The 25,564-nt window shown below is 45.4% G+C and overlaps 1 protein-coding gene across 3 annotated transcripts in view; it reads left to right on the plus strand.

Moving 5' to 3' along the window:
- The window catches only part of MATN2 (matrilin 2), a 124,421-nt gene continuing 98,857 nt past the window's right edge, over positions 1-25,564 (plus strand). For 2 of the 3 annotated variants that reach the window (XM_081816291.1, XM_081816292.1), the window contains exons 1-2: positions 1-208; positions 9,955-10,124. In XM_081816291.1, the coding sequence (XP_081672417.1) occupies positions 9,980-10,124 (145 nt within the window). In that variant the 5' untranslated portion in view covers positions 1-208; positions 9,955-9,979. The remainder of the gene's footprint in view (positions 209-9,954; positions 10,125-25,564) is intronic. The other variant, XM_081816290.1, reaches the window with a different exon arrangement.

A 25,564-nucleotide genomic window follows, 5' to 3' on the forward strand; every position in this document is an offset into this window, starting at 1 on the left:
CCCCGAGCCTCGCAGGCAGCCAGCGAGCCGAGGGGAGCGCTCTGGGATGGGACTTGGAGGAAGCGGCGAAGGAGGAGACAGCGGCCGCGGCTCCCACGAGCGACCCCCGAGGAGAACCGCGCCCCTCCGAGCGCCGAGGAGGCCGACGACGGAGACCCGGGTGGCTGCGCCCGTCTCGCTGCCCAGGCGCCCGCGGCAGCGGCTGCAGGTGAGCGGGGCGCGCTTTCCCCGGGGCTCTATGCACGGCCCCGGCTGCCCCGAGGCGCGGACACACCGGCCGACCGCCTGACGGACCGACAGACAAACCGCAGAGCTCGGGCGGACGGGCGCACGCGGCCGCTGCCCCCAGGCCTGCGCGCCCGCCTCGCCCCGGCCCCTGCGGCTCCGCGCGGCCCCTGCGGCCAGGCGCCCCCTCCCGCCCCGGGGCCCGTCGCTCCGGACCCCGCTGGGCCGGCGCGAGCGGAGGTCGGCGCTGCCCGGACCCCGGGGCGGCGAGAAGTCAGGCCAGCCCGGCCGGGCGAGCGGGGCGCGCTCCCTGCTCGGGGCGCACGGCGCGGCCGCCAGTCCGCAGGGCCCCGTGGGGGCGCTGTGCCCCGCCGCGGGGACTCCGGACCTGGGCTCCCGCGGCCCGGAGGAGGGGAAGGGGGGGAGACTTGTTGAGCGGGCACATCCAGTGTGTTCCTGTCCTACTGACAGGCCCGATCGAGTCGGATTCCTCCCCTCGGTCGGCTGGTATTTTAATGCCGTGTCATCTGGATTTTGTTCTTGGTCCTCCGTCCGGTGTCTCTCCATTGTGGAGAAGGGAGAGAAGGGGGAGGGCATTTTGTGGTAGTTGCTGGAAACCCCCCGAGGACAGTTTGGGGAGGAGACAGAAAAACGGGGACCCTCTCTCGTTAAGGTCTCCAGGACTGGACGCCCGGGAAGGTAGCTCCTCAGGAACAGACCCCCACCCTGAACCAACCCATTTGACCAAGTTCCAAATTGTCATAAATCAGGGGGCCAGGATGCATCTGCACCAAGTGCATTGATTGGGCGGGCCTTCCAGGAGAGGGGAGGCTGTAGGGGTAGGTGGTAAAGGGCATAGAATCTGGGATTAGCCCGTCTAGGTTCAAACCCTGGCTGTGAAGCTCACGGCTTGGTAACCTCGGAGTAACCCAACTACTCTATGCCTCAGTTTCCCCATCTGTCTAATGGAGATGTTAATACCTACAGGACTGTGAGGATTAAAGTCCTTAGAACAGTTCCAGGCACATCCTAAAGCTACCTGGTGAGTTCCATTACCTCTCTTACCAGAGAAAGCAAGGAGTTCCTATGAGCAGTCACCTCCTCCCCAACTCAGGAAGATAGCCTCTCCACAGATACAGGAAGGTGGCAGATAATCCACATGTCGTTAACTGGGGTTTTCCATTCTGGAGGCCACTCCTGTGCAGCTCTCCCTACCTGCTCGCTAAGGGACAGCTTCATAAAACCATGTCAAGATACCAAAATGGGTTTATGGCCTGGAAAGTTTCCTCTTCGCCCCTGAAACTTGGTCCCTTAGAATCCCCTTGAGAATGCACAGATCTGTGGCTCTTCACTACCTGTCCACACTTTTATTCCTGCCAGTAGAATTCAGCCTGAGGCCTCCCAGTTGCCGGGACTCTCTTTTTTGTAAACCTGGGCTCCAGGGTTCCCTTGCTCCTAGCATCCAGACCCAGACAAACTGGAACCACTGTGGCCTGAGCTCACTCACTGGAGACGCCATAGCAGAGTCCACCTCCGAGATACCCTCCCATGGTTGTCATGCCCTGGGCTCTTACCAGCAAGCACCAGGTATCTCTGTTCAGCCCAGAGGTAGTTGTAATGAGGCCCAAGATTTAAAGAAAAGGAAATAGGTGATTGCTCCTTGAAAGACAGCAAAGAAATAGGAGGGTCTTTGGAAGTTCTAGAAGGAGATCCCACAATTTTCCTCGAAACAGCTCTGACTGGTGCCTAAAAGAAGGCAAGGAATAAGGCTGGGGTGTGGCTGGAGAAAGGGGTAGAGACAGGCTCAGGTCTCAGAAAAGCAGGCCACAGGGTGTGATGGGTGTCAGTGCTGGTGGGCACCAGGTGTTGGGCGTGAAGCCGGGCAGGCAGTGACAGAGGACATGCTAAGCCTCAGGGGTGAGTGCTGGAGTTTAAGACCAGTCAAGTGGGTCAGAGGGTCTCTAGCGCTTTCCCCGGGACCCACTGCCCTCTGGTCTGCAGCACCTGTGTTCAAGAGAACCCTTTCCTGGGACTCCCCATCTTCAGGGAAGCTCAGGAGGGCTGCCCTGCTTCCCACTGTGAGAAGAGCTCGGGAGGATCATGGGAAGAGGGAGGCTGAAGCGCCAAGAAGAGCGGAACATGTCGTCACTGTTGCTAGTAAACAGTGCCAGAAAGGCCCTTCCAAGGGACCAGTTGCCACTGGAGCTCCAGACTGTGAGGTCATCTTTGAACCCTGCCATGTGGCTTGGCAGACGGCCATCACTGCCTTACCTGGCAGGACCCTGAAGGGGACTCAGAGGGAAAGGCAGGGCTGGGCTGGATCCCAGACGCTTGGGCCCTTGTCAGAAATTGGTGGTAGTGACGAGGTCAGTGGTGAGAGGGAGCGGGGGCCCAACCCGGAGAGCACACTGATCTTGGCACCTGAAGGACCTGGCTGCCAGTCTCAGCCCTGTGTGTGTGTTTGTGTGTTTGTGTGTGTGTTGGGGGGGTGGCTGGGGGGAGTTGTTGAGGTCAGCATTATAACACAGGGCCAGATGATAGGGCTTTGAGTGCTAAACTAAGGAATCTAGATTTTACTGTGTTGGCATGTGGAAGTTGGAACTCTGGCAGTTTTTGAGCAGGAACATGATAAGCAAGCATGATAGTGTGTTGGGAAGATTGAATTCAGCACTGGCGCTAGATGGATTCAGTAGGGGAGACTTGGAAACAGTCTATTAATTAGGACTAATGTTCAATTCCAACTTACAGAAAAAAACTGAAATAACGGTGGCTTCAAGAAGGAAGTTTATTTCTGTCTTGCGTTCTAGAAGCCTGGAGGTGGTGAGTCCAAAGTGAGAGTGAGGTCAGGGACCCACACTCCTGTGCCTCGCTTTACCATGCAGCGTGGCTTCCATTTCTATCGTGGGTCATGGTTCAACATGACTGCTGGGTATCCAGCCAGGATGTTCTCATTCCAGCTAGCAGGAAAGCAGGAAGCAAGGAGGTCAATTCCCCATCCCTCCTTTAGGACACTTTTCAGAAGTTGTACATACCATGACCACTGCCATCCACTGGCCAGCATATAGTCACAAAGGCAAGAAGGGAGGACTGGGAGCCATGGTCTTTATTCTAGCCTGTCACACGTCCAGGTAAGAAGTGGGAGTATTACCAAGGAAGGAGAGGAAGGAAGATATTGGTGGGGGGGGGGGGGGGTAGCTGCCAGTGGTCTCTGTGATGGGAATAAGGTCTAGGACTGTGACCTCGGTGTGGATGGGAAGGGAAGAAGACATGAGTGGCATCACTGAGAAAAAAAATGGCAGGATTTGGTGCTTGAGTGCATGGAAGGCAAAAAAAGATATGGAAGGAATGACCATATATACCAAAATATGAGGGGAGGGTTTTTTCCCCCCCAAAAATTATTCCTTAGAAAAGAGGAAATTGCCCTCTATTTGAGTCCTTGCAAAGTCTCTCAAAGTACAGGGAATCTAGCAAATATTTTGAACAAAGTGCTGTTTGGGGAAGACACACTATGTTCAAAATGTTCTCAATCAAAGTGCTACCTTTGGGATACATCTAGATACATACGAAAACAATAAAAAAAATCAACTCGGATTTTGTAATTATTCTTGAGGGCACAATTTCCCAGTTGCAAGGATTGGATGATGCTGGATACAGTCCTTTAAAGAACAACACAATGAGTGAGTAAGTTGCAGAGATACACTGTTCTCTTCTGTTGGCCCGAGATAAAACCTCCAGCGGCAGCATCCCATATGGGTCTGGAAAGTGCTGTGTCTCAGACAACTTAGACGGGGGTGGAGAGGTTAGAAGACTCAAAACGTATCTTTGTTGTTGACACAATAGTGATGTTTGAAAGGCAAGCATTTGAAAACATTGTTTTATGGAACATTTTTAATGAGAAAAGCCTTACTTCTAAAGTGATAACATTATTTTGTAATTTAAAGTGTTTTGAATAGGCATTTGTGACTAAGTTGATACATTAGTTACTGTGACTCGATATTTGATATTTAATCTATATCCTTTTAAAATTATATATTTAACTTGGCTGAGAAATTTGAGGGAGGGGGTCCTCCCGTCATAGGAGATAGCCGCTGGGGTTGCCTTTATTTATGCAAATATCCTATATAGAGAAAGACATGAGCTGGGACTTGGCAGTTGTCAGTTGCCAAACCAGGGCCAGTTTGATCCAACATTTATTGATCTTTCGTTGGTCAATAAGTGTGTTTATTCATCATTTGTCTATTTTCTACAAACTTAATTATAAAATTTGGCCCCCAGCACATGGGTGATACAGCAATAACAAGGTATGTCCCAAGGAACAGCCCACAAATGAGGCAGGGAGACAGATCTAGTAGCAAGAAAAAGAAAGCGAGGGCTAGAGCAGACAACAAACCCACTGTTCCGGGTGTATAGAGAAGTCAATCCTTACTGGGAAAACTGGAGAACATTTTAGAGAGTGGGTAACACAATGAGCTGAGCCTTGAGGAATGAAGGCGATTTTTGTTCATGTAGGGCTTCCAGGCCAAGGGACCAGCGTGGAGGGAGGCACTGACTGTGATAAGAATCTGAGCTCCTCAGGCCAGGGAGATGGCGGGGATAGAAGCTTGGCTTTGTCCCTTAGCTAGCTATCAGGCCTTGGAGAGTGTCTTCCCCTCTTAGTGTCCCATTCATAAAATTGGGAACTCGTCCACCTCACAGAAGGATTGTAGGGATCCAACGAGATGATAATATAGAAAATGCCCAGGTCACTGCCTGGGACATAGTAAGCACTTAAAAAATAGTAACGGCCTACCCCCTTTCTCTTCTTGTCCAGAGGCAGAGTTTACCACCTTGTAGAAAGTCATGCCCAACCTTCTTTAGGATCGCAGGATTGTGCTGGCCTGTGGCCTGGTTTAGGTTGAGAAACACTGTTCTCAGGCCATGCCTCTCATTTTACAGCTGGCTAATTAAAACCCAGAGAGAGAAGTCACCTAACTGAGGTCACGCAGGGTGTTCTAACAGGGCAGGCCTCTCCTCTCAAGGCCTACAGCACATCCTGTTGGCTCTGGTGGGATCCTACTCGCCTGACAATTTACTTGGAATGGGGATGCTTAGAAGAACCCAAAGCTAAGAGGGTCAGAGCAGTCTCCTCTCTCCTTTCCCCCACCCCCTTGCTAGAGTTAAATGAAAAGACTCATTGTCCCATGGAGAGGAGAAACATTGTTAAAACAAAGTCAAAGCTGTTGTATTTTTTAAAAAATATTCTTTCTGTGCCCCTGAATGCTTCACGGAATCTGTTCAGATTGAATTAACCTCTGTTTCCCAGCACAACAATTCTCCTATGCCCATACATGAAAGGAATTGTTTCTCAAGCATCAGTCCATTTCCCAGCTAGAACCGGCTCCTGTTCTCCAAATGCTTGCAGTGAGCTGTAAGTGCCCAACTGAGCAACATTATTAATATGGGGTCCATGCTCTGACCTTTTTTTTTTCTTGTCTCACTGCCATTGCATTTTTTTTTAAAAAGTCTATCTTGCCTATATTAATATTGTCCTACTGGTTTTATGTTGGCATGTATACAATATTTTTTCCCACATTCCTTTAGTTTCTTTTAAACAGCTTTTTTGAAGTATAACTTACATACCAATAAAATTCATCATTTTTAGGGGACAATTTGATGAGTTCTGACAAATGCATACAGCCGTGCATCCTCCACCATAATCATGATATAAATACTTCTATCGCCACCACCCCAAAATTTCCCTCATGTCACTTTGTAGCTGATCTTCTTTTCCCACCCCCATGCCCTGGAATCACGGATCTGCTTTCTGTCATATAGTGTTGCTCTTTATTGAATGTCACATAAATAGAATCGTTCAGATTATAATCTTTTGTGTCTGGCTGCTTTCACTCAGTATAATTATTTTAAGATTCAACCTTTAATTGCCGAGTAGTATTCCATTGTATGGATGTACCGCAGTTTATTAATCCATTCATCAACATGTGGACATTTGGGTTGTATCCTGTTTTTAGCTTTTATAAATAAAGCTCCTATGACCATCTGAGTAGAAGTCTTTGTGTGGATGCGTTTTCATATCTTTTGCGTAAATTCTGAGGAGTGAGGTTGCTGGTAGCAAGATGAAACATCTCAGTCTGTCCAGGACTGAGGAGTTTTCCAGGATGCAGGACTTTCAGGGCTAAAACATCGACAGTTCTGGGTAAACCAGGACAGCTGGTCACTTGTGCTGTGTCATTTGGCAAGTGTACATTGAACTTTATGAGAAACTGGCAATTTGTTGTCCAGAGCCTCTGCACCATTTTGCATTCTTACCAGCAATGTATTAGGGTTTCAGTTTCTTCACATCTTCACCAATACTTGGTTATAGCCATTTTTTAAATTTTAGTTTTTCTAGTGGATTTGTCATGGAGTCTTATTGTGGTTTTAATTTGTATTTTTATAATGACTAAGAATGTTGAACATCTCTTCATATGATTATTTGTCATCCAAATATCTTCTTTGCTGGTGTGACTGTTCAAATATTTCACATATTTTCAGATGGGCTGTCTTCTTACTGAGTTTATAAGAGTTTATATAGTCGGATATAAATAACAGATCAGAAATGCGTAAATCTTTTCCACCAGCTTGTGACTGACCATGCCATTGCATTTAAAAGGAAAGTTTTAAATACTTTCAGATATTAGCATTATTTTTAAGTTATGTATTTGTATGTCATTATTCTATTATACTGGTCATAAATAAGCATAAAAGTTAAGTTGATGTGTGTGTTAAATGGCTTAATATGACAAAATGAACAATGTGTACTTTATATTAATTGGTTTGATTGCATAATAAGAACAACAAGTAGCTTACTGAGCACTTACTATGTGCCATTCACTGTTCTGCGTGCTTTATGTATAGGGCTGATTTAATCCATACAACAACCAGGTCTATTTCTTATCCCCGCTTTAAAGATGAGGAGACTGAGGCACAGAGAGGATAAGAGTAACCTGCTCAGTGTTAGACACCTAGAAGTGCTTGGTTCTGTGTTTTCTTTTTTCTTTTTCCTTTTTTTAAGTAAGCTGCACGCCGAACATGGGGCTCGAACTCACCACCCTGAGATCAAGAGTCTCATGCTCTACTGACCGAGCCAGCCAGGTGCCTCAAGTTCTGTTTATTTTTCACGCCTTCCCCTTCCCCTATTCCCCTTTTAGTTAGTGATGGTGACCTGAAAACACAAACACTTCTTGAAATCAGCAGGAAACCCAAGCACATGAAATGGTATTGTTTTTTGAAAATGATACTCACCCACCACATCATGTTCCAAATGTTTGGATTTAAATGCAAGTATGTCAGGTTGCAAGTGGGCTTAGAGAACGTGTTGTATACATTTTGAAATAAATAAAGGGGGACTTTGTATTTTCTCAGTTTGGAGGAAGGAGAAAGCAGTAAAATAATAACTCACATATAAATGACATAACACACTTAAAAAGTCATTTAAAATGTGATAAATACCCAGGAAGCTTGAAAGTAAATAATAGGCTTAAGACCAGAGAAAGAGGCAAACTCTTCTAAGTGTTCTTCCTTTTCTCAGAAGGAATCTCACAGTTAAAGCTATGAAAAAGGGCCAATCTAATTAGTGAAGAATTTAATTTATTTAAAAAGTTGGGGGCAGTAGTTATCAGTAATGAGCTGATATGCTCTGGAGTTTCGCCACTTTATCAGCTGCATAACCTTAGGTAAATTACCTACCTTCTCTGAGTTACTGTTAGAATTAAATGACTTAATACATTTAAAGCATTTGCCCCAGTGCCTGGCACATGGTAAGTGCTGTACAAACATTTGCTATTTTTAATAGAATTTTAATGCATAGGGGAAAGTGAGTTAGCTCTATACAGCAAGTGTGAAAAACTTTGGGCTTTGAAGTTTGACAGCCGGGGTTTATCTCCAGGTCAATTCCTGAAAGCAAGTTGCTGAACAAACAATTCACTAATTACTGAGTATTTTTTTTTAAGTTTTGGGAAATGGTCTTTGCCCTGGCCCTACCCTGTTCCTGCCTCTGACGGCAGAACAGCTATGCCCTTTCATGAGTTGTCTTCTGGGATTTGACTTGCAGCTAATTGGGTTTTCTGCTAATCAATGAATTGGTAAATTGGCCTGCTTACCCTGGGTTTGAATCCCTACTTTGCTACTTACTTTAGCTGTTTGACCGTGATCAAGTTACTGAGCTTCTGTGAGCCTCCGTTTCCTCATCTCTAAAAAGCAGAAGTAATCATTTTGATTTCTGCAAGATAGGTATGAGGATTAAATGAAGTCAGTTGGGTGAAATTGCCAAGCACAAGACAAGGACTTAGTAAAGATTTTACATGCACGTGATGTTACTTAAATGTTGTTCCTCCTTAAATCTTCCCTCCTCCCCACCTAATTTATATAAATTAATAAATTGTGATGACACTCATATGCCAGGCAGGACAGTCTTTTTTTTTTTTTTTTTAAGATTTATTTGTTAATTTGAGAGAGAGAGAGAAAAAGAGTGGGGGGGAGGGGCCGAGGGAGAGGGAGAGAGAGAATCTCAAGCAGACTCCATGCCCAGCACAGAGCCTGACATGGGGCTCTGTCTCATGACCCTGAGATCTTGACCTGAGCCGAAATCAAGAGTGAGATATTTAACTCACTGAGCCACCCAGGCGCCCCCAGACAGAATAGTCTTGACATCACTCACCTTGTGGCCAAGTACCTTTCTCATCCTACGTGAAGCACTGAGATAGGCCATCCTGGGAAAACCTGGTTCTGACCCTGTCACTTCCCTGCTTAGAATCCCTCTGAGCCTTTATATTAGCTATACCGATACAGAAAATGGGTAAAGGCGGTGCTGTTCTGGTAGACAGGGCTCCTCTGGTTCGAAGTCCCCTTGCCACTGTGGATACCTGGAACTCAGAGTTAGAATTCTTTATTCCTGCTCAACATCGGGTTTGATCCTGTTCTTCTCTCGTCCCCCAGCGCCTTTGCTCATTTGCTTGTCCCCACCTCCCCATGTGTGCCAGGCACTATGCTGAATGCTTCAGTTACATGCATTAATTCACTCAGTTAACTAATATTATCCCATATTCCCACAAGCTTCGGGAGGTTAAGTAGCTTGGCCAAGGTCATACACAGTGAGTTTCAAGAGTCGGGATTCAAAGGCAGGAAGTTTGGTGCCAGAGTCCAAGCCCTTAACTACTGCACCCTGCTGCCTCTTAAGAGACATGTGAGGGAGGCAGGAAGGCAGGGAGGCTGGGAGGCTCACTATGTGATGCTACCTTGTATCAGCTGTACATACATTCCTTGGGAATTTATATATATTACTTTGTGCCATACACTATTATTAGACTGAAGGAATAATGTTACTTGGAATCTTCAGATATGATTTTTTCCTTTTTCAAATCCAAGATATAGAATATGATTATAGACAATTGATAAAAAATAACCCCAAGGAGAAACTTGAGGATAGATCTTTTTTTCCCTGTCAAGTTTTCCATTCAGTCTCATAGAGACCAAAGTGATGAAAAATTTTAATATGCATGCCCTGCTCAGAGTATCCAAGAACCTACCAATGGAAGTTCCTTGAGTTCTTAAGGATCAAACACATAAGTGACATTTTAAGGACAAGGGGCATGTTTGATACTGAAAAGGTGGCACAGCGGGTCTGCAGCGCCTAGAGTTCAAGGAGACCTGGAAATCTCACCCTGCTCCCTTTTCCCGTTGTGTCTGTCACAGCCTTCCCCTCTTCCTCTTCTCGAAGATGGAAAAGATGCTGGTGGGCTGCTTTCTGTTGGTCCTCGGACAGATCCTCCTTCTCCTTCCCACTGAGGCCAGGGAGCGGCCTCCCTGGAGGTCCATCTCCAGAGGGAGACACGCTCGGACCCACCCCCAGACGGCCCTCCTGGGTGAGTGATGGGGGCTCTGCCTCCGAAGCAAGCAGGAAGAGGTGGTTAAGGGTGGACCTCCGGGCAGGGGATGGACACATGTCAGTCAGGAAGCTCTCTTTTCCCTCAGTCTCCTGTTGGGTTTTGGGGGGGTGGGGTGGGGTGGGGGAGGGAATGGATCTCATTGGCAATGAGTGCATGGGGTTTTCAAAATGAAATTGAAACCCTTCTATTTCAGAGCCTCCCATTTAATCTGAGGCTCATGACTTTCCTCCCAATACGCAAGGAAAAAATCTGAAAAGGTCCTGGTTGTACTTCTCTGAACAGGGTGTTATGAGAGTTTTCCACTGGATTTGTCCAGCTAATCTGTGTTAATAATGCTTCCCTGCATGGCAGCATGGGGAAAAGAGCAGGCAGTTTTGCGGAAGGTGGGAGCAGCCTCAGAAGACAGGTGGGGATACTGTGAGTGGAATCAAGATACCAGGAATAGAAAATATCGGGGTTCTCTTATGAACATGTTTTCTTCAGGTGAATTTTTCTTTTTCTCCAAGAGAAAGGAAAGATCGTAAAAACACACAGACTATGGATAAATGGAGCTGGTTGTAAATATAGGCTCTGGTAAGCCCAGGATGTGGAGGTAATAGGAAGGTCAGCCAGTGGAAGGAGAATAGGTTTTGGCATAGACCTGTGTTCACGTCCTGGGTCTGGTACTTACATGTGTATACTTAGGCAGTGCAGTCTCTCTGGGGTTCAGTTTCCCCATCCATAAAATGGGAATGTTAATGCTGACCTTGGAGTATTTCTTGTGAGGAGAAAATAAGTTAAAATAAACGTAAACTGTAGGTATGCAATGAATGATAGCTTTACAACAACTGTCGTTCTATGAGGTCCTCTGAAACTGTTTTATAGCTTGTTGGCCAGGTGACAGAGTCTGACCCCCTATGAAGGCCGTTGAAAGAACTGCCCAATTGCCTGGTCGCCTCAGCATTCAAAATTACAGAGACCAGGGCAGCTCCAAACGCTCTGTTCTGAGAGGTTAGAATCTTTGCTGATGTTCACTAAATGATGGCCCCATGATCCTGGGCCTTCCACGTCTTTAGTCTTCTGAGAATCTGTTTCCATAGTGACATCAGCATAAGACTTTTGCGAATGTGGCATGGACTGGGGCATGTTTGCTACACTGATTGAAAGGCTTTTTTAAAAACAAATTTCAAGATGATAAACGTGTGTATATATACACACACACACACACACACACAAACACACATATATATGTATAACATGTAGTATATATATGTATACACACACAGAGGAGAGAGAGAACTTAAAATGCCTGATTCCTACAGCAGCAGCCGCGATTGCACAGTTGGGTTTGCGATGGCGCTTTCAGAATGAGCCCCCACACACTTAGCTGGAAAAGCATACTCCTCTTGGCCCTAAATACCCCCGCCCCGCCCCGCCCCCCACACACCGCGGCTTCCCTATGTCAGCATTCACTGCCCTCTCCGTCGCCCCAAGCTCAGGCTCTGAAGTAGAAACCCCTCGGGCGCCTGGGTGGCTCAGATGGTTAAGCGTCTGCCTTCGGCTCAGGTCATGATCTCAGGGTCCTGGGATCGAGTCCCGCATCGGGCTCCCTGCTCCTTGGGAGCCTATTTCTCCCTCTGCCTTTCTCTCTCGCTCTGTCTCTCATGAATAAAAAAAAATCTTTAAAAAAAAAGAAACCCCTCATCTTCTGAAATCAGCCCCACACCCAGTATTGCCTCCTGTTCCTCATTTCGCCGGAGAATGTGCCAGAGCCAAGGAGGAGGCGGGAACATGGCGCATCTCCCCGCCCCGGAGAGTGGCCAGTGGCCGCTCCCGGACGTGCTAGACGGCCGCTGGGCCCGTGAATGGGGTTGAGTGAGAATCGTGAAACTGGAAGGCAAACACCACAACTTTCTGGCCTGGATTCTCACGTGCCATCTGCTTTTGGTCTTCCTCTGACAGGGAACAAAGATGCAGAAGCCACATTCACTGTAGTCCTTGCCCTGATCCTGTGATTTTGTCTTCATTCTTAGAATACGGTGTCTCCCATGTTACGGGTGTTCGCTTTTCTCGGCTTTTTGTTTTCGATGTTCTAAACATCGCCCAGGCGCGTTTCACTTTTGTGGCCCCTCATTGTGGCTGTAGTTATGGTCCGCCCTGCATGACTTATTTCACGAGTCACTTACTTGCAAGGGTGTCTCTGAAGGTTTAACAGAGAAACAGAATTGTTTCTTAGGTTGATTCTTCGTTTGAATTTTCTGATTTTTTAAAAAAAGTTTATATTTCATGTCTAAAGTCAAGTCAGAGTTCCAGTAACAACTTGAGCCAGTTAAAAAAAATAAAGCGTGTATTTATCAGCCCCGCCTATGAATGTTTGCAGGCTGCCCAGATGATAGTCAGTGGTGATGTGTGTCCACGTGAGCTTCCCTCCTACTTCATTCATTCATCTGGAGTTTCTGCTGTGTGGCAGACACTGGGGGTTCAGGAAGCACATGTGTAGTGGGGGAGACAGACATGGAAAAGGATCATTAATTTGGTGGAATTGATGTGCAACAGAAGCAACATTAGCTAGGTTATAGCCCCACTCTCCCTGCTGTCCACTCAATATAAGGCAGTGGGCCTCAGACGTTCTGGTCTCAGGATCCCTTTACAGTGAAAAGTTATTGAGGATCCCAAAGACTTTTTGTTTTTGTGGGTTAGATCTATTGATATTTACTGGGTCAAATATTGAAATGGAGAACTTAAAAATATATCACCTAACGAATTAATTAAAAATAACAATAATAAACCAACAACATAACCCGTAACATAAATAAAAATATTTGTATAAAAAATGACCTTTTCTCAGTTAAAAAAAGAATGGCACTGTTCTACATCTTTACAAATCTCTTTCATGTCTGGCTTAATCGAAGACAGTTGGATTCTTACCTTGTCCATTCAGTCTGTCATGAAATGTTGTTTTGATTGGACTACCTGAAGAAAATATGGCCTCCTGAAAAAGGAAAAGCATTTTAATAGCCTTTTCATATAATTGTGGATATTTTTCTTTGAGATGACACCAAAACTTGACAAATGATAGTTTCTTAAAGGTTAGTTGCAATGTGGAAACGAAAACTGCATCAATAAACTTTTCATGCTCTATGTACTCATGAGAAAATAATATAAAAAGCAAACATTCGTGCTATTATGGATATAGTTCTGACCCCATAGGCCCTTTGAAGGGATCTCAGGGACCCTCAGGGATCCCTAGACCGCACTTTGAAAACAGCTGGTTTAGGGCTGCATTCCTAGTGAAGGCAGAGATCCTCCCTGAGGGATGAGCGGGCAGGAGGAGTGAGGCTGGAGTGTCAGGTGGAACCTGGTCAGGCATTGGGGGACCGGCATGCCCGTGAGGCGGGTGGTCTGAGCTGGAGACAAACCTGGAGGAGGGAACCAAATTATTGAGGTCCAGGGGCTCTGCAGCTCTGACAGAGTTTGGGCTTCATTTGCCAGGGGTGGGAACCCCTGGGGGACTTGAGGCAGGCACCAGTAGTGATCACTGCTGACCCTCTGTCCATTCACTGTGCCATCTGGACAGCCTCAGCCTTCCTGGGCTGTGGCAAAGGGCAGGGAGAGCCTCTGTGTGCAGACCACCAGGACAATGAAGGAGCCCATTCTCCAGCCCCAAGTCCCTTCCAGGCAACCATGCTAGCTGGTGGAGTTGGGAGTTGCAGGGTGTGCTGTACTCAGAGCCTAAGCCCGTGAAAGCCTCCAGATTCATCCCTCTGTACTCATTCTTTATCAGTGGTGCACATTCCCTCCCAAACTCCCAACTCCTCCTTAGGGTGCCTTCAAGGTGGGGCTCACCAGAAGTCATGTTGCCTCCAGCCCTGATTACTGTCTGCTTGGCTTGTGCACAGTTTTTCTCTTTACTCTATGACTGCCACAGGGTGGTGTGGAGCTGTTGCCAGGGCAACCGGTGGATTCCTATCAGCCTTTTGGAAACCTTAACCCTTTTGCCCAAACTCCCACAGTCCTTGACTCCCCTCACCCCAAGAACGAGAGTCCGCAAAGGGTCTACACTTCCGTGGGCTGGCTCTCCCTGTTTTGTTTGCCTTTTACAAGGTCTTGTTGACATGGGCATTCTTTTCTAAATTTACCAAGCTCGCTCGTTTTATTTCTACTAACCTCAAAACCTTTTCCCTTCCCTGTAACAGATGCCCCTTGGGATCAATAGTATCCACGCAGAATTCATGTTTGCATTTTGAGAGAGAGTGTTTTAAGTGGGAGGTAGAGATTTTAAAGGAGGCTAACCCCATAGTATGGTTAAGGGATGGGGGGAGCTGAACTCCCTCTCCCCCCCACCCCCCCTGACCCCGCCAACACATACTCTGCTAAGGAAAATTCCAGGTGTTCAGGGCTACGAACAGTGAAATTTCTTCACAACAGTTAATTTACTACTTAAAAATAAAGCTAATGAAGACAGTCTAAGAACTCACTATATATAGCCCCAAGTTCTATTCCTTGGCAATCACAGTACTTATGAGGGACTTATTTCCATTCTTGCATACATTTCTAATGAAATCTGACATCGAAATATTAGTAAAAATGCAATGTGTTTCATATAAGGACCTGCAACCTCCTAAATTAACAACGTGACCGAAGGAATGGGCCAGCCAAGAGAATTAAGTGTAAGAATGTCCTACTCTCTGTTGCCAATGGAGGTTTTTGCCTATGTTGATAATTATTAACATTTTCAAGTGCTGGCTGCCAGCAAATGAATTTCCACATCCTAAAACAATCCTCCTGATTGACATGCGTTGGCGCCCTCAGTGAGGAAGGAACAGCAGATGCCAGAGGCCATCAGAGTTTCTGGCTCCTGGAGTGACAGACCTATTGAGGCCACATGTTTTATATGCCCAGGAGCCACCTTATCAAGTTTTGAACTTTTGTCTCCTTCCCTGAGCTTTCAGGGGGCTTTGTTCACCCTCTTTCTTCTACCTGGAATAGCTTTCCTTGGCCAAGGCCTGTGATTGGCCAGGGCCAGCTCAAATGCGGCCTCCTCCCTCTCCCAGCCAGGCAGGACCCTCTTGGGATGGGCCACGCCCACTGCGGTCCTCTGCTCAGCTGTCAACCTTGTCTGCCTTATATTCCAAGGGGTAATAGTGGCACTTACCCAGGATGGATTCCTACTCTAGTTATTTTTGTACTTGCCTGGTTTTTACCTCTAGACTATAAACCTTTGAAGATAAAGACCGTTTTTCATGTCTCAAAGCACCTCTGGAGGCTACTCTCATTACGGAGCCCCTGCTGTGAGTAGGGACATGCTAGCTCATTGAATCCACGAGAAAAAAGACAAAACGCCGCAAGGTGGTTATTGGTTTATCTCATTTGCAGGAGAGGAAGCCCAGGCTCAGAGAAGTTAAGCAATTTGGCAAGCTTGTCAAGGCTTCTGCAAACCTAGGGAAAAAAAGGTGCCCACTCCCACCCCCACCCCTCTTAGGGAGTAGATGCATGGCTTAGGGGATGATGTCCCCTGGGGTCCACGGACGTCAAGCCCTGGTGTTGGGTCCAGCCCACAGCAAAGCTCGGTACTTATTGAATGCCTGAGTGGATGAGACGTGCAGATGACTGATTTCATCCCCATTTGGAGGCTTCCAGTCTTGATTCCACTTATACTTAGCAGGTGACGTTGGGCGACTCGCTCTGTCCTCCAGTTTGTTCATCTACAAAGGGAAGCGGTTGAAGTCAGTGATCTTCAGGTCTCATCTAGGATGTGAAGACATCACTAATTCCTATGCCTTCCTGATGTCCCTTCTCTGGCTCCTGTGGTGAAACCCCCAATGCAATCCTTGGCTTTCTTTGACTTTCTCCCGGTGGGAGAGCCAAGGTGGAACCATATCCTGGAGGCTGAGGAGGGTTTTGAAACAGAAGAGGTGGGAAAGTAGAATCAGGTAGGAGGGTGGGCAGTAGGATCAAGTAGGGGAGAGGGGGCAGGATGGCAGTATCAGGCAGAGGGCTGGGGTGGAGTAGTAGGATCAGGCAGGGAGGTAGAGGGGACAGTTGGATCAGGTGGGGGTGTTGGGGACAATAGGATCAGGCAGGGGGGTGATGGGGCAGTAGGATTAGGCATGGGAGTGCGTTTGCAGTAGGATCAGGTAGGGGGATGGGGGGCAGTAGGATCAGGCAGGTGGGTGGGGAGCAATAGGATCAGGCATAGGGGTAAGGGAGCTGTAGGATCAGGCAGCAAAGCAGTGTTTCTCAAACTTTATTGTGCATCAGAAGCTCCTGAAAGCTTGTTAGAACACACACTACTGGTCCCTAAGCTCAGAGTGTTTGATTCAGTAGGTCTGGGTTGGGAACCTGAGAGGTTGTATTCCTGGAGATCTCAATTTGAGAATTACTGTAGAAGAGAAATCTAGAAGGTAGGGTAAGGGGATGGGCAGGAGGAAAAGATCTTAGGAGGAGATGCTGTGAGGCACAAGCCAGAAACACAATGCAGGGATGAGTAACATCGGCTAAGAAAACTGCAGTTGGAGAGGATAAACTAACTGTAGGCTGGGTCCACCCCTTCTGAAGCTTTGAAAATAAGCTGCTGGCATTTTTCTACCCAGCGGAAGCTGGCAAAGGTGGGCCTCCCCACTGTGCAGGGAACCAGCCTCTTCCAGCAGAGTGATTAACACACATCTAAACAATCAAGTGGCTGGTGTGTGTCTTTGTCATCAGGACTGATTATAAAAATGGAGTTTGATGGGTAGAGCTTATCAAATTGTTTTCACTAGAGCAGAGGCTTTTCAAAAATCAAGTCCTTTGAAGTGAGATCACACCCCATCTTCAGCCCTCCACTACGCATCCTGTGCTATACAATGGCAGCTGGGAACAAGGACTCGGTGGGAGGACTGTCATGGCTGCTACTCAGCCCAGATGCATGAAACGCTTCTCTTTGTGCCTGTGCTCTCTGCTTTATGTATAAACCAATGCCTCTGTTACCGTTCACGTTGAATAACCTGTATAAACTGAATTCCTCATTCCTATCTTGTAATTAATATTGGAAGAATTAAAAAAAAAAAAAAAGGCCTAGCATCTGACTTCCAATAAGCTACAAAGTTAAAAGCTTTCCTAGCCAGTGAATAAATAACTGGATTTTTTTTTTTCTCCTACAGATTCTCTCTCTCCCCTTCTTTCTTCCTTTCTCTTTTCTATTAAACTCTTTATCCCCTTCCTTTTCTGTAACTCTCCTTTATTTCTCCCTCTTAAAGCTCTTCCTCCCTCCCTCATTTCCTTCTTCAGTTCCAGGATGTTCTATCCTCAGTTTGCCCAGGAGGGGGGCATCCTCTCTGCGGGTGACATAGCCACTCTTCTTTTCTCTTCCTTGACGGCTTGTCCCGTTGGAGGGCAAGGCATACAGTCTTACCCCTCTGGCCAATCATGTCCCAGGTCTCCCTAACCCATGGTAATAATTAAAGTAATGATAATGAGGGCTGTCTTTTTTTAGGGGGGGTGGGGGAGCATCTACTACGTGTCAGGCACTGTACGAGGCAGTTCACACTTTACTCCACACGGTGTTACTATCCCCATTTTACAGATGAAGAAACTGAAGCTCAGAGAGGTGAAATATCTTGCTCAAGGTCAGATAACCATTGAGCAGCAGAGGTGGGATATGAAACTACAACATGCCTTTTCCTCTGTTCAAACCCTTGTCCGCAAACCTACCTCTTCTGTTCTGTCCAACTCAATTGGACTCATCTTTCAGGGCTCAGTGGAAGCAGTCCTGATCTTTTAGGTCGGGATTTAATACCCCAACAATGCATCCCCCCAGCATGCCCTACGTCCCAGCGCAGCACTTACAGCCTGGACGGCGATCGCCTGCTTCATCGTCTGTGTTGCGGTGGCAGGGATCAGTAATGTGCCAGGTACGCAGCAGGTACTCCATAGACACCTAGAGGAGTAAGTGAGCGAACAAATGAGCGAACAGGAGTGGCCAGAGAGGAGCCGCCGAGCTGGTGGAGGTTTCCGAAGCCAGGGCATGTGGAAAAGATCCAAAGGCCTGAGGATGTTTCGCTTGAAAAAATCGAAGGGCTCTCTGAAGGCTGTGTTATGGAGGAGTCCAGGCTTGTTATCAAGACCTTAAAGAGGAGGTGGAGAACCAAACACCTGTGCTTTCAAGGAAACAGGTTTTCCTTCCATACAAAATTCTGTAGCCACCAGATTAGCCCAGGAAGGAAACAGCTTGCCTCCTCGGGCTTCAGGGATGTGGAAAGCCTTGTGTGTAGAGGCTTAAATAAGTCTGTAATCTGCGAACCCTCATGGTCCAAGATTGTATGGAGTTGCCTGCAGGATTAGGAACTGAACTAGGAGATAAGGACTTTCTCCCCTATTAAAAAAAAAAAAAAAAGCTAAATATTTGCTTTCCAGGAACAATCTGCCTTAGGAGCCTTTCCAATAACAAATTTTAAGCAAGAGAGAAACTGAGAAATTTTTAGTGACTGGCAACATATAATTTGTTGAATCCCTGGGTTTCACTTCTGGCAATGTTAATTGAATGAATGAAAAGAATGATTACAGGTTAATTGTATTTGCTTTTTTGGTTAATTCATGTACAGCTTGCAGTCAGCGAATATGACTAGACCCTTACTCTGCGTGGCTCAATAGCCATCATGGGGCAGGTGTTTTTAACTTAAGTAGGATATTTTAAATTTTTTGTATTAAATTTATCTTCTTCATTTAAGTTATTCATTCTTGATTAATATCTTTTCCCTCCTTAACAGAGCAATTTATAATCATTTACAAATTTGATAAAATGCTTTCTATATCTTTATGTCCCCACTGAAAATATTAAAAGAATATTTTATATTCTCTTGAAATGATTATAAAGAATAATCATCTTTACTTTAAAAAGTTCATGTTTAAATATTTAATGACCTTTAGTTATTGAAAATACAAGAGGAGCTATTTCAAAAAGTTGCCCAAGTGATCAACCTATATATATTTCATGTATTCGCGAGAGGAAATATTATAGAGACTTGAGTTGTATATTAGTTTCTTAGGGCCGCCGTAACAAAGCACCATATATTGGGAGGCTTAAACTCCAGACATTTATTTTCTCACCTTTCTGGAGCCTAGAAGTCCAAGATCAAGGTGTTGGCAAGGTATGTTTTTTTCTGAGGCCTCTTGGCTAGGGCTCGCAGAGGACTGCTGTTGCCCCATGTCCTCACGTGGTCCTCCCTCTGTACCTGTCTACCTCCAAGTTCCCTCTTCTTATAAGGACACCAGTTAGATTAGATTAGAGCCCACCCTAATGATCTCATTTAACTTTAATGACCTCTTTAAAGACCCCATCTCCAAATACACTCACATTCTGAGGTACTAGGGTTTAGGACTTCAACTTATGAATTGTGGGGGGCAATACGTCTTCTCTGACACCTTCCTAAATAGTTTTTTTTCCTTTCTGATTCGCCATGTATTCCCATTTCAGGGTGATAGATAGAACGTTACTGACACACGCCGGGGAAGCACGCTCAAAGACTCCAGAGATATGGATGTCTCTGTCCTTTAAAGCAGGTCGGATGAACATGGTGGGTTGGACAGCCAACATCCTAGAGCTGGAGATGAGAAACGAGTGTAGCGTAGCCAGGATACGAAGCCAAGTCCGAGTAAGATTTTTCAAAAGCCAAGAATGAGAACCACCAGCTCAGAGCAGTCTTCTTTCAGTATATCCAGAGGAGGCTGATTTATAGGGAAAGATGAAAGGAGGGCCATGTGTGTATTTTGGCTGCTCAGAGGATGGTGGGTCTGGGAAAGGAGGAGGAGGGAGAAATTATCTTAAGGCCGTAGCCAGCCAAGGCCTGAGAACATCAAAGAGGAAGCTGATGGCCAGATGTACAAGGAGCTGATGCAGGGGAGAAATAAGAGGAATGTAGGCATCTGACGACAGGGGCTCAGGGCCAGGAGGGGCCTTCAGAAAGGCAGGATGCATTACGTGCCGTGTGGGGCATTTGGGCCATGAGAAGCCTAGGGAGAATGAGTCTCAGAGGCCTTTAAAGTCAGGTTGGACCATAACGTAAACTGGGGAAGAATCCCATCCAGAGGGCTCAGACCTGGCAAAGGCTGTGAGAGGCTGCTTTCCATCTCTAGCTCTTAATTCCCCGGCCCTGACACTAAGGCTTGTTCCAGTCGATGGGATCCATTCACTGAATGAGTATGTCCTGAGGATCCCCAGGTTACAAGCGCTGTGCTGGGCCAAGTGAAAGATGCAGCATCCTTCAATGTTTGGCACTCATTGCTGGGGTAGCCTGGGAAGCATGCCTTCCTCCTAGAGGGTACCATTTATCCATAGGTGCCCAGATGGTCAGACTCCCTGTGGCTGTCCTGTGTGATGGTCCCATCTACTGAAGGAAGCAGGCTCCTCCACCCCCCTGCTCCAGGCAAACTTGAATTTATCTCCAAAATGAAGAGGAATAGGAAAGTCATCAATTCTACCTAGCTGTTTTTCTGTACCCAAATCGTTTAGCTCTAATACATTATTTTTTTCTTTCATGATTTGCCTCAGTTTTATCATTTATTCACCCATCGAACAGATATACATTGAGGATCTACAGTGTGTGAGGACAGCATTGTTTTGGGTGTTGATGATGCTGCAGAGTCCCATCTGGCTCCCTACCTGTCATGTTTTGGGGTTTGAGACAAATTCCCCAGTTGCAGGCAGCATGGGTCTTTGGGGGGGAAATTTGTATGGGATGCGTGAGAGGAGGGGCTCCAGAGCCAGTGGAACTTACTCACAAAGCCATCTGGGCTTGATGCCTTCTGTAGAGAGGATATTTCTGACAACGAATTCGATTTTTTTTTTTAACAGTCATGAGTCTATTTGGGTTTCCTATTTCTTCTTGAGTCTGTTTTGGTATTGGCGTTTTCCTTAATTTGTCTGTATTTTCAAATCTATCAGCATACATACAAAATACAGGTCATAACACTATTTTTAACACAGGGCATGGTATTCTTCAACAAAAAGTGCTCAGGGTTCTGTTCCCATAGTTCACAAAGCTCCTACCAAAATTCTGAAGGAACATTGAGACCTGGGGGGATGATGTGCTGGGGATGGGAGAAGAAGTCTCTATTGACTCTTAGGTTTTTCTGGTAATACCTAGCGTTTGTAAGAGAGCTCTACAGTTTTTGAAAGTACCTTTTGCTTGCCCTATCTCCCTTTTCTTCACAAAGCCCTTGAGAGGTGGATTTGATGACAGTTCTCCCAGATAAGAAAAAATCTGATCAGAGATGTTAATTTATTCATGATGTAGAGATGAAGCCTGAAGCCACTCCTAGATGACACCAGTTTACCTAGAAGGGAGTTTAGAGATCATCTGGTTGAGAGGTTTTTAGCCTGGGGGCCATGGACCAACAGAGTCCTTGGACAGACTTCACTGGGCCCATAATTTGGATGGGAAAAAAATTACATACTTTTTCACCAACCTCTAACTGCAATTGAGCATTTCCTTCTATTATGATTGTAAACCACAAACCACAGGAGGAGTGGCAGCTCTGTGTCACCAGCAGAGACCACAGATATTTTCAGGGCACATTATGTAGTCAGAGATAATTCAAAATACGGCTGACATGCATCGCTACTTTGAAATTACACTAGTTAGGAGACCTCCCTTTTGACCTTGTTATTTTTTTTTTTTTTAAGATTTTATTTATTTATTTGAGAGACACAGAGATAGTGAGAGAGAGCATGAGCGGGGAAGAGAGGAAGAGGCAGGCTCCCCTCGGAGCAGGGAGCCCGACGCAGGGCTCGATCCCAGGACCCTGGGATCATGACCTGAGCCGAAGGCAGACGCTTGATTGACTGAGTCACCCAGGTGCCCCATCGACCTTGTTATTCAGTGTTATTTTTTAAAGTCCATATGTTACTATATCCCTATAGTATAACACTTTAAATATCTTGATAACTGAAGTTCAAATAATTGGCCTCCTTTCTTACCCTTTGCATTTACTTGTTTGTTTCTTGTTGTAATAGAGACACATAATGTAAGATTAACCATCTTAAACATTTTGAAGTGTACAATTCAGTGGCATTGAGAACCCTCACATTGTTGTGTAGCCATCATCACCGTCTGTTTCCAGAACTTTCTTTCATCGCAAACAGAAACTACCTGTTAGGAAGTAATTCCCCATCTTCCCTTTCCCCAGGAACTTCTTTTCTACTTCCTGTCTCTATGGACTTGCCTATTCTTGATACCTCATATAAGTGGAGTGATATAATATTTGCGCCTTGGTGTCTGACTTTTTTCACTTAGTATAACGTTTTCAAGGTTCATCTATGTTGTAGCAGGTGTCAGAACTTCTTTTTTATGGCCGAATAAAATTCCATTATATGTGTATCCATTCATCTATGGATGGACACGGGTTGTTTCTACCTTTTGGCCATTGTAAATAATGCTGGCATGAACACTGGCCTGCAAGTATCTGTTTGAGTCCCTGCTTCCAATTTTTCTTGGATATATATCAAGGATGAAATTACTGAGAAATATGGTAATTCTATGTTTAACTTTTTTCACGTGCGAGAGAGAACACAAGCGTGTAAGTGGGGTCAGGGGTGGGAAGAAGGGCAGAGGGGCAGAGGGAGAGGCAGAGAAAGAATCTTAAGCAGGCTCCACACCCAGTATGGAGCCTGACCCGGGGCTCGATCTCACGACCCTGAGATCATGACCTAAGCCGAAATCAACAGTCAGATGCTTAAGCGATGGAGCCACCCAGGCGCCCCATCTACAGTTAACTTTTTGAAGAACTGCCAAACTGTATTCCACAGTGGCTGCACCATTTTACATTCCCACCAGCAATGCACAAGGGTTCCAAATTGTCCATATTTTTACCAACACCTGTTATTCTCCATTTTTTAAATAGTTGCCATCCTAGTGGGTGTGGCATTTTCTGTTAGGCATTTAACAAGTTTATTCTGAGAAGGGGTCATGGGCTTTACCACACTGCCATGGAAGTCCTTGGTACAAATAAAGGTTAAGAAACTAGGATGAAGGAACCAAAGCCCAGAGATACTGTTACTTGTTCAAAGTGAAGCGATTCACAGCAGCACCTACGGCTTAGGACCAAGTCTCCTGGGGCTCAGAGGAGCTCTTTTCTCCTCCTACCACATAGTTTCTTCTCATGTAGACATTTGCCCCAGCCAGTGGTCAAACTGAATCCGGGCTGGAATAAAACCATCAACCAACCAGCCACTGAAGCTGAGGCAAGCCCCAGATGCAGAAGAGACAGACATAATCCCTGTCCGCAAATGGCTGTCACGTAAAACTACCACACACAACCACAGCAGCTAAATCTTTATTCATTCAACAAACACTGAGTGCCTTGTGTGAGCTCAAACTCCATGTTCAGCTGGAGTGTCTAAGGGGTATCCAAAGGGACATCCCTTGGAGATGCTCAACTGATAGTTTGGTTTACAGGTTAAAGTTCAGGAGGGGAAAAGAACCCTGCCTATGTTTCCTTTAAATACAGAATGGTGTCCTGAACTGTCGTTCCTGATCGGGAGCCTCCAGCTCTGCAGAGAGCCCAAGATGTCTTCCTTTTTCCTAATAATCTCCTCAACCCATTTTCTTACAAGCTTCCAATCAGCTGTGGCTCTTGGATCTTCCCACACCTGAAAAAACACTTGTCAGCTTGGTTTTAAAAATAACAGTAGCTGACATTTAATAAACGTGAATGCTGGCTTTCCACTGTGTGACCATGAATAAGTAACAGAGCCACCCTCTACACCAGTTGTCCCCCTTGTAAAATGGCAGTAATAATGAGTGGACATGCAGATAAATGGCTGGCATGGAGCCTGGCACAGAGTTAGCATTCAGTAAATGCCTGTTGTTGTGATTATCTATTTTAAAAGTTATTCTTAAAAAACACTTTGTACATTGCAAAGTGGAAATAACAGAGCCCTCTCTACTGTGACATCTTTAAATCTAGGAATTAGGTCTTTTCATCTCTGGGTCTAAAGCATCTGACATTGTAGCCTCTCAATAAATGTATACTGAATGAATAGTGAGAGGTGACATTTATTAATATTACTAGTATTATTAATATGTATTTATCTATTTGAGCATTTACTAATTTAGATAAAAAACAGCATTTTTTTCTTTAAACCTTAAATCAGATATTGGTCTTAGAGAAGAACCTCTATCAAGTTGATTATATGAGCATTTTAGAAAATATGCACACTTAGCAAAAGAGTTGAATACATTTAATTTTTTTAAATGTCAAAATCTGTACCATCAGAATCATTCCTTCACACATGGCATACATTTTTATTGAGCAGCTACTCTGCAGCAAGCTTGGTATCAGCAGAGAAATCTCTGGATTTCTTTTTGCAATTGGCTTAAGCTAAGCTAACAGTGGTTTTATGAAAAGATATTTAAGTATCTCACAAGAAGTCTGGAGGTCAGTGATTCCCAGTCGGTGGTGGTAGCTCAGCTTTGTCATTGAGACCAGAGCTCCTTTTAGATTTCAGCTCTGTCATCCCAGGAGATTGGCTTTCCTTCCTTAGGCTTTTGCCTTGTAGTCACAAGATGACTGCTGCAGCTCCAGATATCACTTTATTCCATGACCATGGTCAAGTCAGGAAGAAAATAAAGAAAAGAAAGAGGACTTTTTCATCCCTTGGTTCGTTCCTTTTATCAGAGACCAAAATCTTTTCTAGAAATTTCATGGGAGTTTCCCTTACTCCCCACTGGCCAAAACTGGATCGCATGCTCATTCTAACTACCCAGTCTGGGAGTGGGATAACCATGACTGGCTTTGTTCAGTAAGGACTCCTTCCTGGTGGGGTGGGACCTGCCCTCATGGAGCTCATGGCCACCTCTTTGCTGCTTGAAATCTTAAGCAAGGGAGCAGGAAGGGGTGGGGGAGAGAAATGAATTTTAAATAGTCAACCACTAGTGTTGTCTACTCTACTGTGTTAAGCCATTTTCTTGAAAGTACACAAAATAGATAGAAGGCAGTAATAATTAAGTTGAGAGATGAGAGGACAAGAAAAAGAATTACCCAAATGGTTGGTGCACATTAAAAAAACTAAAAAAGAATGTCAAAGCCTTAAACTTTATTACTGGATTTTTTTGTTTGTTAGATTGTTTTGTTTGCAATTTGAGCCTTATATGATAAATGGAAATGTATTAAATGCAATTTAAATGTATTTAATGCAATTTAAAACTTGTATAGTAAATGCTCTATGAATTTTTCTAGGAATCTTGAAACATAGCTGGCTGAAATCCATACATAATGTCCTTATTCTGTAGCATGCTGAGATTGATCCTATAATTTCCATCCTTTGGTACTGGTTTGGCCTCAAGAGTTCGAGTAAACATCCATCCCCAACCTTTAAACATTTTTTTAAACAGTTTATGTTATGAGAGTAGTATGTGCTTATTTTTGCCCTTGTCTGTTGGATTCTCAGAGGTTCTCTT

Source organism: Leptonychotes weddellii, chromosome 4 (genome assembly GCF_054177405.1).
Source record: "Leptonychotes weddellii isolate Sample4059 chromosome 4, ASM5417740v2, whole genome shotgun sequence".
NCBI lineage: Eukaryota > Metazoa > Chordata > Mammalia > Carnivora > Phocidae > Leptonychotes > Leptonychotes weddellii.